This window comes from Hibiscus syriacus, unplaced genomic scaffold (genome assembly GCF_006381635.1).
Source record: "Hibiscus syriacus cultivar Baekdansim isolate YM2019G1 unplaced genomic scaffold, ASM638163v2 tig00110383_pilon, whole genome shotgun sequence".
Lineage (NCBI taxonomy): Eukaryota > Viridiplantae > Streptophyta > Magnoliopsida > Malvales > Malvaceae > Hibiscus > Hibiscus syriacus.
The window spans coordinates 355,970-373,107 of NW_024062714.1; the positions used below are offsets into that span (position 1 = coordinate 355,970).

General features: G+C 34.1%; 1 protein-coding gene across 1 annotated transcript; it reads left to right on the plus strand.

The window, feature by feature from the left end:
* Window positions 1-4,658: 4,658 nt before the first annotated feature.
* On the plus strand, window positions 4,659-5,180 carry LOC120121842 (calcium-binding protein KRP1-like). The gene has a single exon (XM_039141143.1). The coding sequence runs from the start codon at window positions 4,789-4,791 to the stop codon at window positions 5,125-5,127; it is 339 nt and encodes a 112-aa protein (XP_038997074.1). The 5' UTR covers window positions 4,659-4,788; the 3' UTR covers window positions 5,128-5,180.
* Window positions 5,181-17,138: the final 11,958 nt, after the last annotated feature.

Below are 17,138 nucleotides of genomic sequence, written 5' to 3' on the forward strand. Positions count from 1 at the left end.
CTCCTATTTCTGTACTCTCCTCCATTGTCAAACCTCAACCGCTTGACTTTCATACCATTCTCATTTTCCACCATGACCTTCATTTTCTGAAGGTATCAAAGACTTCTGATTTTTTCTTCAGAAAATAAACCCACACCTTCCTTATAGAATCATCGATGAATGTGACATAATATAATGAGCCAGCAAGAGATAGAACTGGAGATGATCCCCATACATCAGTATGAACTAACTCTAACTTTTCAGCCTTGGGTGTCTTACCAATCTTTGCAAAGCTGACTTTCTTTTGTTTGCCAAAGATGCAATCCTTGCATAGTCCGATATCTACATTCTTTAGATCCGGCAGCTTCCCCTTTGACAAAAGTGTCTTCATCCCTTTCTCGCTCATATGGCCAAGCCTTTGGTGCCATAGGTTTGATTTTCCATCAGCATCTGCTACTGCAATGATATTCTCTAAATTTGAGGTTACATAGAGAGTACCAGTCTTCTTACCACGAGCAATGACGAGTGCTCCTTTGGTAATCTTCCATTCACAACCTGAAAAGGTTGTAATGTATCCTTCTTCATCAAGTTGTCCTACAGAAATCAAATTTCTTTTGAGACCAGGAATATGTCTCACTCCTGTCAGCTTCCAGGTGGTCTGGTTTGGCAGCTTTAGTCGGATGTCTCCTTTTCCGACGATCTTCAAGGTTTCATCATCAGCAAGATGAACCTTCCCAAAATCACCACTGACATAGTTCTCCATGATTTCTTGGCATGACGTGGAGTGGAAAGATGCTCCTGAATCCAAAATCCATGATTCAATCGGACTGTTAACGCTTAAAATCATGGCATCACCTGTCTCCTCCGTCATGTTGGCAGATTTCTGTGCGCCGATATTTTTCTTCGGTGCTCGGCAATCTCTTTTGAAGTGGCCCTTCTTGCCGCAATTATAACATGTAAAATCTTTATTTCCTGTTCTTGATTTTCCCTTCTGGATTTCGATATGCCACGATTTGAATTTCTTTCTGAAGTTCTCCCTCTGGACTCCGTGTGCAAGGCTGAGGAGGTTGATGCTTCACCCGATTCTCTCCGTCGAATTTCTTCGCTCAGTACCAGATCCCGAACATCGTCGAATTTTAATTTGCTGTTTCCCGACGAACTGCTAACTGCTGTAACAGTAGCATTCCAACTGTCTGGTAAAGATGATAAGAGAATTAAAGCTCGAACTTCATCATCAAATTCAATTTCCATTGAACTCAACTGGGTTGTGATTGTGTTGAGTTCATTTAGGTGTTGTGCCACCGATTCCCCTTCCGTCATCCACAAATTGAATAATCGTCTCATCAAATGAACTTTGTTTGAGGCCGATGGCTTCTCATACATACTGGAGAGAGCCGTCATAAGACCCGCCGTGGTCTTTTCCTTTGCTATGTTGAAAGCAACATTGCGGGATAACGTCAGTCGGATAACTCCGAGGGCTTGTCTGTCGAGAAGAGCCCAGTCTTCATTCTTCATGCCCTCTGGTTGTTTTCCTGAGAGGGGTTGATATAGATTTTTCTGGTATAGAAAATCTTAAATTTGCATCTTCCAAAATCCAAAGTCCGCACCATCGAACTTTTCAATTTTCACCTTCCCTTCGTCTGCAGCCATCGCTCCCACTCGAATCTGGCTTCGTTTGGATCGTTTCTGACAATTTTTGCGAACCGCCGTGTATTAGAACACCTCCGTCGACAAACTCGTATCGCCGACCGAATTTCACTATTCACGAAATTCAATATTCACGTGAATAGTAACCCGAATAGTAACCTCGCAAAAAATTGACAAAATTCACAACCCAAAAGCTCTGATTACCAGTTGTTGGGAAATAAACCAAGTACAAGTAATTTCCCTATAACCAGATTAGTGAGAATGCAAAACCATTTTTAAAGAAACATTTACCAAACTTTGAAAACCATTTTTTCAAAGTTGGTTACTAAACTTGAAAACCATTTTAATAATTTCAACAAAGCAGACCCTGGATGGATTAAAAAAGAAAATATAAGATAACCAAATGTATAGTTGTTTTTCCTTGCAATAATCCAAGTATACGTTGGGAGTAATTAAAAAAAGGAACAAATGCTAAATTCAGCGTTGATGATTAGGAACAAGTGCTATATATATTTGGAATGTGGTTGTGGTTGTGGCGGTGGATGCCAAAGACAGATGGCGGCCTACTCTACCAGCTTTTAGGGTTTATTAATTATGATTGAAAGAAGAAGAAAAATTACAAAAAACAAAAGAAAAAAAAGAACTCATTTCAAATTAGGGTTTATTAATTATTGTTAATATTTTAATATATTTTGATTTTTAAACTTTTATTTTGATTAGATTAAAGAAACTAAGTTTAAATCAAAGATATTATGAAAAATTAGGCTTGTAAATAAACTGAGCGTTCATCGAACCGTTCATGAACCGTGCGACGGGAAGTTCGTTTATGTTCGTTTATTTATTAAATGAACAAACATGAACAAGATTTTGCGTTCGTTTAATTAAATGAACGAACACGAACAAGGGGCTCATTCGTTCATTTACGTTCGTGAACGTTCGATTATATGTTCGTTTATGTTCGTTCATTTATGTTCGAACATATGGCAAGTTGAATATGTTATGAAGATTATTGAAGTTGTTTGGATTTCAAGAAGATTATTTTTTTGAACAAATTAACTTTATGACTTTATTATGTTCATATAGCTTATTTATGATTTATGTATGTTTTTGTTGTATTCGAATAAATTAACTCTAAAGTTGCAGGTTATATTAATGAATTTTAAGTTGTTATTCTTGTTGTTTACTTTTTTTTTTACATTCGTTTGTTGTGTTCGAATAAGTTTTTTGTGTGTGTGTTTGTGTTGTTCGTTTATGTTCGTTCGTTCGTGCTCGTTTATGTTCGTTTATTTGTTAAATGAACGAACATGAACAAGCTATATTCCTTAATGAACGAACATGAACAAAAAAAAATTTGTTCGTTTATGTTCGTGTTCGTTTATTTATTAAATGAACGAACATGAACATACCTCCGTTCGTGTGCGTTTGGTTCGTTTACAGGCCTATAAAAATAAGTAAATCGTTATATCTCAAAAATATTTAGGAAATTATTATATTTTATACAATAATTGTAAAAATCGTTCACAAATGTTAACGATTTTAATAAATTTGTCTCTAACATGTTACAAAAATTTAATTATTGGGTGTCGAAGAATTTGACAAAATCTTTCATTGGTTAATTTTTTTTTTCCAATTTATTCTCATGGATTGAGTGATTAGAGTGAAGTCTCTCATAAATGTGTTACTTTCTCTACTTGATCTGATTTGAATTGTAAGCACACATAATTTTTTATTTTTACTTTCTTTTTCATAATTTTAAATGCCACAATTTCTTTATTTTTGATAATATACCCGTAATTTAACCACAAATTATTTGGAAAAGTAATTAATTCTTAATTTTATATCCCTATTACTTTAAATAATGATATATTTTATTTTATGTATATATATAATTAGTGTTGAGGATTTACGTATTAAGTTCACATTAGATTTAATCTAGATATATGTGTCAGAATATAAATTAAATTAGTTATTCAAATTTACTCTGTTATACATATTAAAATTTGAAACCAAATTTATTACCTAAATGATTATGTAGACAAATTAAATTATATAGCAGTTGATTTCAGTTTCATGTTTGACCATTAGATTACTAAAAAGTAGAGAGGCATAGACATAAAATGGAATACTAAAAGGGGAAAGCATCTAAGCATAATTGGTGATGTTAATAAAGTTCCATCAATGTATGAACTTAGTAAAAGTCGTTGACTTTTCCTTATTTTGGCTAATCTAATGAAGAACTCAAACAATAGTCTTTTCACTGCAACTTCTCGTCCGGACTGTAGCTCACCCTATGAATTACTTCAAACATGATTTAGCACAAAGGTCCTGTGATCCTGTCCATATTCAGGAACTTCTCTAATATCAATCAGGTCTTCATAGAAGGTTACACAGCCATTCCCTTGGCTTCTAATGTCTACTTTAGCATAAGCAGTGCAAGAACAATTTTTCAGGCACTCTGCCTAACAATCATCTATTGTCATACTTACAGTCCTAACCGGAAGGTTCTTGTACCATGTTCCAAGATTGTTGGAGTTGTTGGATATCAGGGCCTGCCTGCCCTTCCATTAGGCTCCACAACTATCAAAGCTGTTTTTTCTGGGCCGATTAAATCATAGTCCAATTCTATAGCCCCAAAGAAATGCCCAAGCATCAGGGTAATGGTATGACATTCTAGAATGGACCAAATCGTACTGCCCAAACTTATACGCTCCCCTGTTAGAATCCAATACTAAATTTTACAAACAATAAGACAAAATCCCAGGTACAAAGATAAAATGTCCTAAACCAATTTAATCTTATGGCTGGGCTCTTGCTCCGGGGTGAATAAAATGAGACAAAAGATAAAATGCAACTTCGAGGAAGGAGGACAGTTTTCATGGACACAAAGTCACCAAATCAAGAGGCAGATGGGCAGCAGCAACTGCCAGGGCAGCGAAGACGGACATCCTTCTCCTATGTTTTTATCTTCACCTTTAATTTGTTCTCATTACAACACTCTTTCCTCGAACATTTCTTCCATTTCCCTCTTTAGCATTATTCTCTCCCCATCACATATAAGTACCCCCCCCAACTCTTCTGTACCAAACTAGTTTCCATCTCAAAATCATACAAACTAAAAACCCATAGCTTCTCTTTTACGTTTAACCATGAACAAATAGGAAAATGGGGTCCAAAAATGAGGTAGTGTTCGAAGATTTTTTCCCTGCCATGGTTGAGAAACTGGGTGCTGACGGTTTTATGAAGGAGCTGAGCAACGGGTTTCGGTTGCTGGTGGATGGAGAAAAGGGAGTGATCACTTTCGAGAGCTTCAAAAAGAAGTCGGCATTGCTTGGGTTGAAAGAGATGAGCGATGAGGAGGCCAAGTGCATGCTGAGGGAAGGTGATTTGAATGGGGATGGGGCTTTGAATGAGATGGAGTTTTGTACCCTCATGCTTGGGCTCAGTCCTGAGTTGATGAACGATTCCCAAAAATTACTTGTAGAAGCGATTGTCCATTTCTAGACGGTTTGTCCACCTATTATTTATTTAATTGGGCTTTTGTAATTTGTACCGCGCGGAAAAGAGTTATATATATATATAATGGAAATATTTGAAGTGCTTCCATTCTGGTTTCCATTTTCACCATCTTTGTCTCGTCATTTGCCAATTCATATAACCCCTGCTTCCTGATAAACCACTAAATTATAGAGCATTAATTAAACTAAACGCCAATTAAAAATGAATTTTATTTCACCACCAAGTAACTTGCTGGGTACGCAAGGTGCGTTACGCTCTTTTAAAAATAATGTTATTATAATAGACAACTATAAATTTCGAACATAAATCATATAACGAGTAAAAGATATAAAAAATTATTTTTTATCTCCGTCCGAACAAATCAAATAAAAACTTTGATTTATAATCTTTCTAAATCATTAAAAAATGATTAATTTATATTACATTTTTATCTTTCACTCTCGAGGTTACTTCCTAATTATGAATTAGATATAACACAATTTGATGACCTTGACGTGAAAATTGAGATTCTTACTCAATTGCTGGTGACGGTGGTGGGTCACAATTTTACAGGGTGTGGTATTACCGGTAAATGACCTTAAAAATTAGACCTGTAAATGAACTGAACATTCATTGAATATGTTATTACTCAATTGCTGGTGACGGTGGTGGGTCACAATTTTATGTCTGTTCATTTATGTTCGTTCATTTATGTTCGAACAGAGGGCAAGTTGAATAGGTTACGAAGATTATTGAAGTTGTTTAGATTTCAATAAGATTGTTTTGTTGAACAAATTAACTTTAAGACTTTATTATATTCATATAGTTTATTTATGATTTATGTATGATTTTGTCGTATTTAAATAAATTAACTCTAAAGTTGTAGATTATATTAATGAATTTTAAGTTGTTATTCTTGTTGTTTACTTTTTTTTACATTCATTTATTGTGTTCGAATAAGTTTATTTTTTATTTTTGTGTTGTTCGTTTATGTTCATTTATTATGTTCATTTATGTTCGTTCGTTTGTGTTCGTTTACGTTCGTTTATCATTTAAATGAGCGAACATGAACAAACTATATTCCTTAATGAACGAACATGAACAAAAAAAATTGTTTGTTTATGTTCGTGTTCGTTTATGTTTGTTTATTTATTAAATGAACGAACATGAATATACCTCCGTTCGATTCATTTATATGCCTATTAAAAATCCACAACCCTTTTTACATAACTTTGCGTCACCAACTGGTACTTCCCCACGCAACTTCGAGGAAAGAGTATATGCCGGTCCGCAACAACCTTCCCAAACTTCGTCTTACCTTAGCATACAATCCTTCCTCCAAAATTAATGTTTCCTTTCCTCCTACAGCTATATATAAGCACCAACGAGTTGTTGGAAGAAGCTTTAGTTAACCAAGTGTAAACGCTTTGTTTTCTATTCAGATAAGATGGTGGTGGTGGTATAATAGGGCATTAGTCTATGATCGTATGTTGAGTTGTTTTATAATTTCAGTTATTCTTTTTAATCGAAAATTACAAAGGAGATGGAATGATGAAAAATTTTCCCCGTTGTCTTAGAAGTTGGATCATCTTGGAAAAGCTAGGCTATGCTATGATTATTTTGGGCTTTGCCTAGCTAAAGAGTCCAATCTATAAACACAATGTAACAAGCGTTTTGGATATTAATTTAGGGGTAGTCCAAAGATTTAAATAATTTTTATTATCTTTATCCTAGCTTTAGCATTATTATTTTATCTTGTTTTTACGACATAAAATTTTTTATCAATAAATTAATATCATTTCCTAAACCTTCATTATTTTTTTATTAGTCTATTGTTGAGTCGGATCGTCAGGCTGCACTCTTCCAATTTTTATTTCAAGCTAATGTACACCAGTAAAGATTCTGATCGGGCCAAAAACAACATCACGCTGAACTGGAACTATTTCTTGATCATTGCTGTATAAATATAAAATTATTTGTATATAATAATATTTATTTTAAAATTATATTAATATGACATTTTCAATATTTTGATATAACCTATCCATGGCGCACGTTTGTAGAATTCTCTCGGCGCACATTAGCTGGATTAATGGGTTATGAGATTTCCTCTGCTTCTTCGGCGTCTCTCCCGTCTCTTCACCGGTCCTCTCTTATTATTAGCCTGTTTTCTCACTCAGAGTGTTTCCTCAATGGATTGGCGTAAATTGTTCTGATGCGCTTCAAATCATCAGCTTCAGTATTTTCCCCCAAACGAGAGAAATGGAGTTCCGACCGTCCATCCTCCGCCTGAAGTGTTTGAAGGTGGAATTTTTTAGTGGAAGCACTCCCTTGTGGGGCAATTTCTGGGGGCTGCTCCAAATATTACAACTCTTCAAAGGATAATCGATGATTTATGGAAAAATTCCTTGAAAGGTTCTAATATCCAGGTCAGTTACGCAGGTCCCAATCTCTATTTGTTTTCCTTTGAATCCGATTCTGCTCGTGACTAGGTAATGGAAAATGGGCCTTGGCATATTTACAATAAACCTTTAATTCTCAGACAGTGGGAACCTAATTTGCAAAAACTTCACTTTGATTTATCTAGAATCCCGATTTGGGTTCATTTGTACAATGTCCCTCTTGAAATGTTCTCTAATGATGGATTGAGTTACATTGCTAGTGCCATAGGCTTCCCATTGTCAATGGATTCTATCACAACTTCTAAGACTAGGTTGGAATACGCTAAAGTCTGTGTTGAAATAGGGGTTACTGATTCGATCCCTAAGACTATCGATGTTGTTCTTAACAATGGTCTTCAAGCTATTGTTTCTGTTGATATCACATGGCTTCCCCTTACTGCAAGTCCTGTAACATTTTCGGCCATAGTACAAAATCCTGCAAGTTTAACCCAAATTCCTCCACCACTAGCCAAGTATGGAGGAAAAAGGAATCTATGCCTTCCTCTTCACAACCCCAAGTTACTCCTTGCATTGATCCTTTACTGAACTCCAAAGTTGAGGATCCTATTAGTGCTAAAGATTCCATTCTTGAGGAAATTATTGCAGGAAACCAACTTAACTCTGAACTCCCACTTATTGGAAATGCTTTTTCTTCTCTGAGTGCTCAAATAAGTCCTCCTCCTGATGTAGAATCTGTTGACGTAGAATATGATGTACCCAAAATTCCTTCAGAATCTGCTATCTTTATTAATGAGTCAGCATCTACTTCAAAAAGGGGTAGAGGTAGACCTCCGAGAATTAATCCCACCAAATCTTTAGCAGGTTCCTCAAACAAATTTGAGATATTAAATTCTATTGAAGAGACTCAACCTGAGCCTGAGATTCAGGGGAAAAAACCAATAGCTGCAGCTTCTGGAGTTGCAGATTTGATTAGAGAGCTCAAAACTAAAAAGAAATCCCATCTTGAAAAAGCAAAAAGTGCAACAGTAGGTAGTAAAAAGGGCGATACAACCCCTTCTCCTCAATCCAAATGATAATTTCATTTTGGAACGTAAGAGGACTTAATAATCCTCTTAAACAAGGCAAAGTTCTTAGGAGAGCTACTCTTAATAATATTGATATCCTCTGCTTGCTTGAAACCCGTGTTAAATTGGATAAATCTGTTGAAATTCTTTCTTCTAGATTTGAGAAATGGAATGTATTTTGCAACTATGATCATGCTGTGAATGGGAGAATATGGTTTCTATGGAGAAAGGGAATTGATATTGCTTTATGTCATACTGCTGCCCAAAGTATTACTGTTAAATGTTTCTACAAGAATGTCCACTTCCTGCTTACTGGAATTTATGGTTATAATGATGGAATAGCAAGAAAAAGAATCTGCAAGATCTTAGAAGTATAGAAACTAGGTTTCCTGACTACCCTTAGATCTTGGGTGGTGACTTTAATGTTACTTTGTACCCTTATGAAAGTTCTAATCACGAACTTTTAGGTACATTTTCTTCTTCAGACATGCTTGAATTCCAAGAGCTCACTCATGATCTTCAACTTCATGACCATCCATTCTTTGGAGCTACTTTCTCTTGGAGCAACAAACAAAGAGAAAACTTCCTTGCAAGAAACTTGATAGAGTCCTCTCTAATTCTCAATGGTTTGAATCCTTCCCTCAATCCTTTGTGGAATTTTTAGCTCATGGTCCTTCTGACCACTGCATGGTTTTGGTCACTCTTAATAAAGAAATTCAGCTCCGCAAACCCAAGCCTTTCAAAATTTTCAACTGGTGGACTCTTCATCAAAATTTCTTAAACACAGTCTCTAACTCTTGGCTTCAACCTTGTCATGGCAACCCTATGAAGAAAATTTTTCTCAAGCTTAAAAGACTCAAAGCCTCCCTAAAAATTCTGAACAAGGATTATTTTAGTGATATTTTCGCCCGTGTTAGAAGTAAAAGAGATGAGATTGAAAAACAACAGATTCTTACCCTTAGAGGAATCGAGCCTATTGGAACAGAACTTGATCTGCAAAGAGAACTAAATACTCTTGAGGAAGCGAGGCTATGGTTCTCAAACAAAAAGCGAAAACTCATTAGTTGAAAGAGGGGGATAAGTGATCCAAATTCTTTTACTCTGTCATTGCTACCAAGAATAAACGTGACACCATTAGAGCCTTAGTTGATGATCAAGGAAGAAGACTAGACTCATTCGATGACATGTCTAATGAAACTATTAATTTTTTCAAAAATCTGCTTGGTTCCTCTGACCCTAAAGTTAAAGCATGTTCAACCAATTTACTTAAAGGCCTGCTGCACCCTATTCCTTCCTCTGAAGACTACGAGGGACTTACAAATAAGATCACTAATGACGAGATTAAAGAGGCAATTTTCAGCCAAGGTAATGACAAGGCACCGGGTCCAGACGGTTATACTCTTCTTTTCTTTAAGAAAGCTTGGCCTGTGATTGGAGATGAAGTGATTGATGCAATAAAATTTTTCTTTCAAGAATCATTCATCTACCCTGCATTCAATGCTACTACTATTGCCTTAGTTCCTAAAATTCCCAATCCTAGTAAAGTCTCGGATTTTCGGCCAATCTCTTGTTGCTCTGTACTTTACAAGTCCATTACAAAAAGCATTGTTAAGAGGATCTCTCATTTAATGCCCAAGATTATTACCCCAAGAAATAGTGAAATAGTGAAAGGTTATGGGAGGAAAAATATTTCTCCTAGGTGTGCTCTAAAAATTGATCTTCACAAGGCCTTTGACTCTATCCACTAGACTTCATTCCTATCATCCTCAAGGCTTTAGAGCTCCCTAGTAAATTCATCGACTGGATTACTGCCTGCTACTCAAATGCTTCCTACTCCATTGCCTTTAATGGAAGCTTGTTGGATTTTTCAAAGGAGCCAAGGGTCTTAGACAAGGTGACCCTTTATCCCCTATTTTGTTTGTTCTTGTTATGAATGTTCTTTCCAATCTTCTTAATAAAGCTGCTGATAAAGGGATAATTGGTTTCCACCCTAAGTGTAAGAAAATTTGTCTGACTTATCTTACTTTTGCTGATAATCTATTAATTTTCTGCAAAGGTAATCTTGAATCTGTTGTGGGTGTAATTACTGTTCTTGACTCTTTCTATTAGATTTCTGGGCTCGAACTTAATGCTCTCAAGTGTGAGATTTTCATAGCTGGTATCTCTGCTCCCTCTGTTGATAATATTATTAATTTTACTGGGTTCAAGCATGGTCTTCTTCCTGTCAAATATCTAGGAATCCCCTTTGTAAAACCCCCAACCCGTATCCGACCTGGATACGAGTCTGAGGTGTCACATGACTTTTCAAACTTTGACTCTTGACCAAAATTCAAATAAAATTTAAATATTTCATTAAAATAATAACGGTTTATTGACATAAATTGACCCCAATGACCAAAATCGATCAGAGCATCTTTAACTCAATCAACTAGTACATGCCAAATATATTCAAATTAACCAAACTCATTTAAATCATCTATTTTATGATCTGAAACTTTGTAAGGAAAATGCTGACCTGTCTTGGTCCTCTTAGCTCTTTACTCTTCTCACTTCTGTAACCTACGTGTGAAACAATCACACGCTAAGTCGTTGACTTAGTGAGGCATAAAACATATAATAAAACTCTAACTAATCACACATGCATGAACATACAATCTTATAATTATATCCTCTTATATCCATTCTTTTACTCAACATATCATTCAATTAACCAAGCCATACTGACATCATCATATAAATCATATCATATTATCTACTAAGAAATACATGCATACATATAAATCATCATTAGTCACTATCATTTAATCATATAACATATATACTTAATCTATACATCCTCATGTCCTTGCTATTAAATTCATCATCTCACAACACATATTTTTTATTTTCTCTTGATTAGCCCATGTACATACGTGAGAACTAATGATATGTGAGTCTATTGAGGTTGTGCACCACTATGCTGTCACCACAGCTCATATAAATGTCCCGAAGGACCTATCCAGAGGTCACAAAGACCCCGGTAACTATCCAGAGGTCATAAAGATCCTCGGTAACTATCCATAATGACCACATATCATTCCTTAAGAATCATATACATATGCCAAAGATCAAGTATGTGTCTCCAAAAGACCTCACACATGTTCCAAAGAATACATATATGTCCCGAAGGACCACATAGACCCTCGACTCTTGGCATGCCAACTATACCTCTAGCTCTCAAGACACATAACATGGGCATTAATATTTATGTTTGTCCCATATTCACACATTTGTATCAAATAGACATATAATCTCATAGCTTCATGTCACATAGATCGTATAATATCCTCGTAAAGTCTCATATCTCATTATCATATATATTTGTATTCACATAGACCAAAAAGTCATATAGATCACTTTCACATAGCTTATATTATACTTTTATGTACTCACACATTTCTTGTCACATGTCTTATATTTTATGATCATATAACCATATAACTTATTATCACATATCTTATAATCACATACCTTATTTCAATTCTCCCTTTAAGTCAATTATATTAATTCACATGGTTTATCACATACACATGCATTCACATAGATCATGTATAAAGATGCACTTAACAGCTACACATAGGCATATACTCATGTACACATAAACATCATAACAAATACATACTTCTATGAATTCATGTTTTTCACTATTTGAAATAGACTTATCACAAGTCTTATTTTCCCTTGAATCTCATATACTAGAGAATGTGCACTCACCTTAGTTTTGCTCTGATTTGATTATAATCCTTTAATTGATCCAGAACGGGATCACGTTTTATATCTACATCATCATACATAGATCTATATTAGTATTATAACTAATATACTCTAATGGTTCACTTTTTAGACAAAGATAAAAGGTAATTTCATCTTTTAATGAAGGTATGCATCGATGCACTACTGATGCATCGGTGCATAAAATGTATTCGATGTTGTATTATTACTGGGATGCATCGATGCATGCCTTATGCATCGATGCACTAATTGCATTCGATGTTTCCTTATTAATGGGATGCATCGATGCACTACTTATGCATCGATGCACGAATTGCATTCGATGTGTTTATTTTAAAAGAGTGCATCGATGCACTACCAATGCATCGATACACCTTCAAACAATTTCTGGGTTTTAACATTGATGCATCGGTGCACTATGAATATGAATCGATGCACTCTGCCCAGAACCTCTTTTTGAACCCAAAAATTCCTTCTTTTTGGATTAAATTTTTCATATTTCAACCCCTTTCATATTCTTAACTTTCATATACATAATTAAACTCATTAATATTCATTTATCTCATCTTTAACCTTAATATCCTATCCTCTTTAGGAATTTCAAGAATCATACCCTATTTTCCACATGTTTCAAATCCAATTCTAACACTTAATACTTCTTAATTAAGCTGATGACAAGTCAAATTTAGCTTCAAATTCAACTTATCAACTCCATTCTGGAAATTCACTCAAGAACTTCAAATCTTAAATCTTCCCTAACTCATTTATCTTTTGATTTTTAAGATAACTTAAGCTTTTCTTAAGCTTAAGTATCACCTAAGAATCATAACCCAACTTTTAATTCAACAAATAACCAACTAATTAAGAAACTCACCTTTGAGCTGGAGCTTCACGCACAAAGAAGAAAGGAGGAGAAGAGAATTCTGGAAACATTGTTTCCCTCATTTCCCACGTGTAAAATATATATATCCCCACTATCACATTTATTTAATTCCTTAAATGATCAAATGACCATTTTACCCTTTATTTCCTTTAATAATTACTAAATAACCTTCATCATATATATCCCATAATCATTGAACTATTTCATTCTTCTACTTTAGTCATCAAATTCTGAAACTTTACAATTTGGTCACTAACCCATAATTTGGGATGTTACAAATCTCCCCTCCTTTTAAAAAAAATTCGTCCTCGAATTTTCGCTGCATATCCTGAGAAGAACATATCTTCTAACGTTCTCATGCTGCTTTCTGAACTTAATCTTTTGTATTATCTTTAATAACTTGGTTCTTATCTTTTCAATTATTCGACTACCTTTTTACTTTATATCTCCTATCATGTCACTTATCAGATAGACAATAACATTAATTGTTATTACTCAAACTCATAAATCAATCAAATTCCTTGTCAATCTTCAATTATCTTTCAAGAATCACCAAACTTTTATTTCATCCTTACTTGACTGACTCCACAACTTCCTTAATACATATAAATATTTATTCATTTCTCTGACTACATCCACTTGACCAAGAAACATAACCTTAAATCTTCATCATAATTGATTAAACATACACTTTGCATAACTAAACAATTTCTCATATTACCTGACATACCTTTCTTACTTCTGGTTAAACTTATAACCTTTATCTTAACATAATCTTTATCACATCTAATTCTTTAAACTTCATCCTTTCATTTTCTTCATAACTCAAAATCTTCTTATACACCAATCATATCTTTATGATCAAAATACACAACCACATCCAAATTCGTATCTCATTTGATTAACTTACTTTATGTTTCCTTCAAATCTGATAATTCTAACATCCATGCCATTACAGCTAATTAATAACAACTTTTCAATCTAGGGTGTAAGCCCTGATCAAATTAATCTTACACATCATTTCAGTTAAAATCAACCCAGTGTAATTCACTTATTGAACCCATACTCTCATTCATATACAGTATTATGCCTTGTCTCCTTTATTACCTTTCATTTCAATGATTAAAATACATAACCATATCTCAATCCACACCATACATAATTAGCTTACCCTGAAATCATCTTCTAATCCTTTAACTTTAATACACTACTATCTTATAACTCTGTTAGTCAACATCGATTCTTCCAATCTAAAACATAAACCTTCATCGAACCATTCATATACATTCTTTGCAGTCGGAATTATTTCAACAATAGTTTACTCTACTAATCAAATAAACATTCAATCTCATACACCATGTCACTTCCATTATTCAAGCTTAACATTCTAACTTCCTTTATTTATAAACTGATCATTGATGTACCCATACTTAAACTCTTCTTATCAATCCTTAGTTTTACTCAAACATTTGAATTCTCACTTCCTTCACTTTATCACTTTACTATAATCACAGTATACAACTGTATCCAGATTCACTTCATATTTGGTTATCATAACCTACCATATCTTGAAATTTTGTAATTTCAATACATTTCGTCCCATAATCTTGTTAGCCTACGCTAACTCTTTCCATCTTAAATACAAAACAGTATCTACTTCACTTGATACATTTAAAATACTTCTTATCCTTCACATTATTTAATTTCTAGCAAAACACTTAATCCATTCATTGGTCTTTATCCATTTATCCTTTTATAATCCGCATTGTCTTATACATAACTAAACCATATCATGTTCTTCATACTCCCATGCTCTTTTATATCACATATATTCATCCTTAACTATCACTCCTTATCACATTTTCATTACTTTGATAGTCAACTTTACTTGCACAAAACCTTATTCTTTACCATTCTTATACTTATGTTTTCCCCACTTGTTAAAAAAAATCACAAGATTTCAATACTCATCTAATCCATTTAAAATACTTTTTCTGCTTTGATTTACATAACTTCTAAAAGAGCTTTTAACTCAATTCACAAGGGTTGTCTTTAACCCTGACTTGTGCTCAATTAACTCTTTGTTTAATCTTTCAAGATCAAACCTACTGTTGGAGTCTGTCGAACTCTCATCTGATTTGATTATCTGACGGAGAATACAACTAATTCATGTCTAGTTTAAAGTTGAACCAGAATCTCTACCTTTCTTTGATGGTGCTAAAATTCTATGAAGCACTAATTCTCTTAATCATCTGAGATTTTAGTTCTCCAAACTTTTCGTTCTGAGCTTTTTCTCTTTAAAGCTTTAACACAATTAACCATTTCTTGAAACGATAACCAATTCAAAACCAGTAACACTTTTTTAATTTAAGGCGCAAGTTCTAACAACAAATCACATGTATCATTTTCAGTCGGAAATAACTCAGCAACAATTCTGCTTAGCTTAATAAACTTATAAGCATACTCATACAAGGTGTAATTCCCTTGTTTCAAGCTCGTGTATTCCAGTTTCATTTGTCTTATAAACTGGTCATCAATGCACTTATTCTTGAACTCTTATACAATTCTAATCACATCATTTAATCTTTTAACGTTCTTATGGTGACAATTTTCCACCATACTCTAACTTACCAAAGTAGTAACAAAACTACTCAATTCAACATCTCCACTTTGAAGAAATGAAAACCTTCTATCATATCATTCAACCAAAGGTCTCTAACAATAGAACCTTCCTCAAATCCACCCTTGAACTTGGGTGCTCGCAACTTTATCAACTAATTTGATACATTCATTCTATGAGTTAAAGAAGTATAAATTGAAAACATATCAGAACATTCTTCAACATGAAGAATAATTTTCCAAATTTTATACAGGCATTTTCTGAGGTATTCGCTCTTCTCCCTGCCTGGCCAGGGCAGGTGAATGCTATTACCTTCAGGTTTATTACCTTTCACTTCTTTCGAAGCTCTTATTATCATACTTGTATTATCACATAATAATCTATTTTTATTAGCAAGACAGCATACTCCTTACACTATCAGATCAGAATTTTTCACTTTGAGTTGGCAAGTACACTTTTTAAAACACTTCTGACTTCGATTTAAGCCTAGAATCGGCTAAACCGTAGCTCTGATACCATTAAATGTAACACCCCCAACCCGTATCCGACCCGGATACGAGTCCGAGGTGTCACATGACTTTTCAAACTTTGACTCTTGACCAAAATTCAAATAAAATTTAAATCTTTCATTAAAATAATAACGGTTTATTGACATAAATTGACCCTAATGACCAAAATCGATCAGAGCATCTTTAACTCAATCAACTAGTACATGCCAAATATATTCAAATTAACCAAACTCATTTAAATCATCTATTTTCTGATCTGAAACTTTGTAAGGAAAATGCTGACCTGTCTTGCTCCTCTTAGCTCTTTACTCTTCTAACTTCTGTAACCTACGTGTGAAACAATCACACGCTAAGTCGTTGACTTAGTGAGGCATAAAACATATAATAAAACTCTAACTAATCACACATGCATGAACATACAATCTTATAATTATATCCTCTTATATCCATTCTTTTACTCAACATATCATTCAATTAACCAAGCCATACTGACATCATCATATAAATCATATCAGATTATCTACTAAGCAATACATGCATACATATAAATCATCATTAGTCACTATCATTTAATCACATAACATATATACTTAATCTATACATCCTCAAGTCCTTGCTATTAAATTTATCATCTCACAACACATATTTTTTATTTTCTCTTGATTAGCCCATGTAAATACGTGAGAACTAATGATATGTGAGTCTATTGAGGTTGTGCACCACTATGCTGTCACCACAGCTCATATAAATGTCCCGAAGGACTTATCC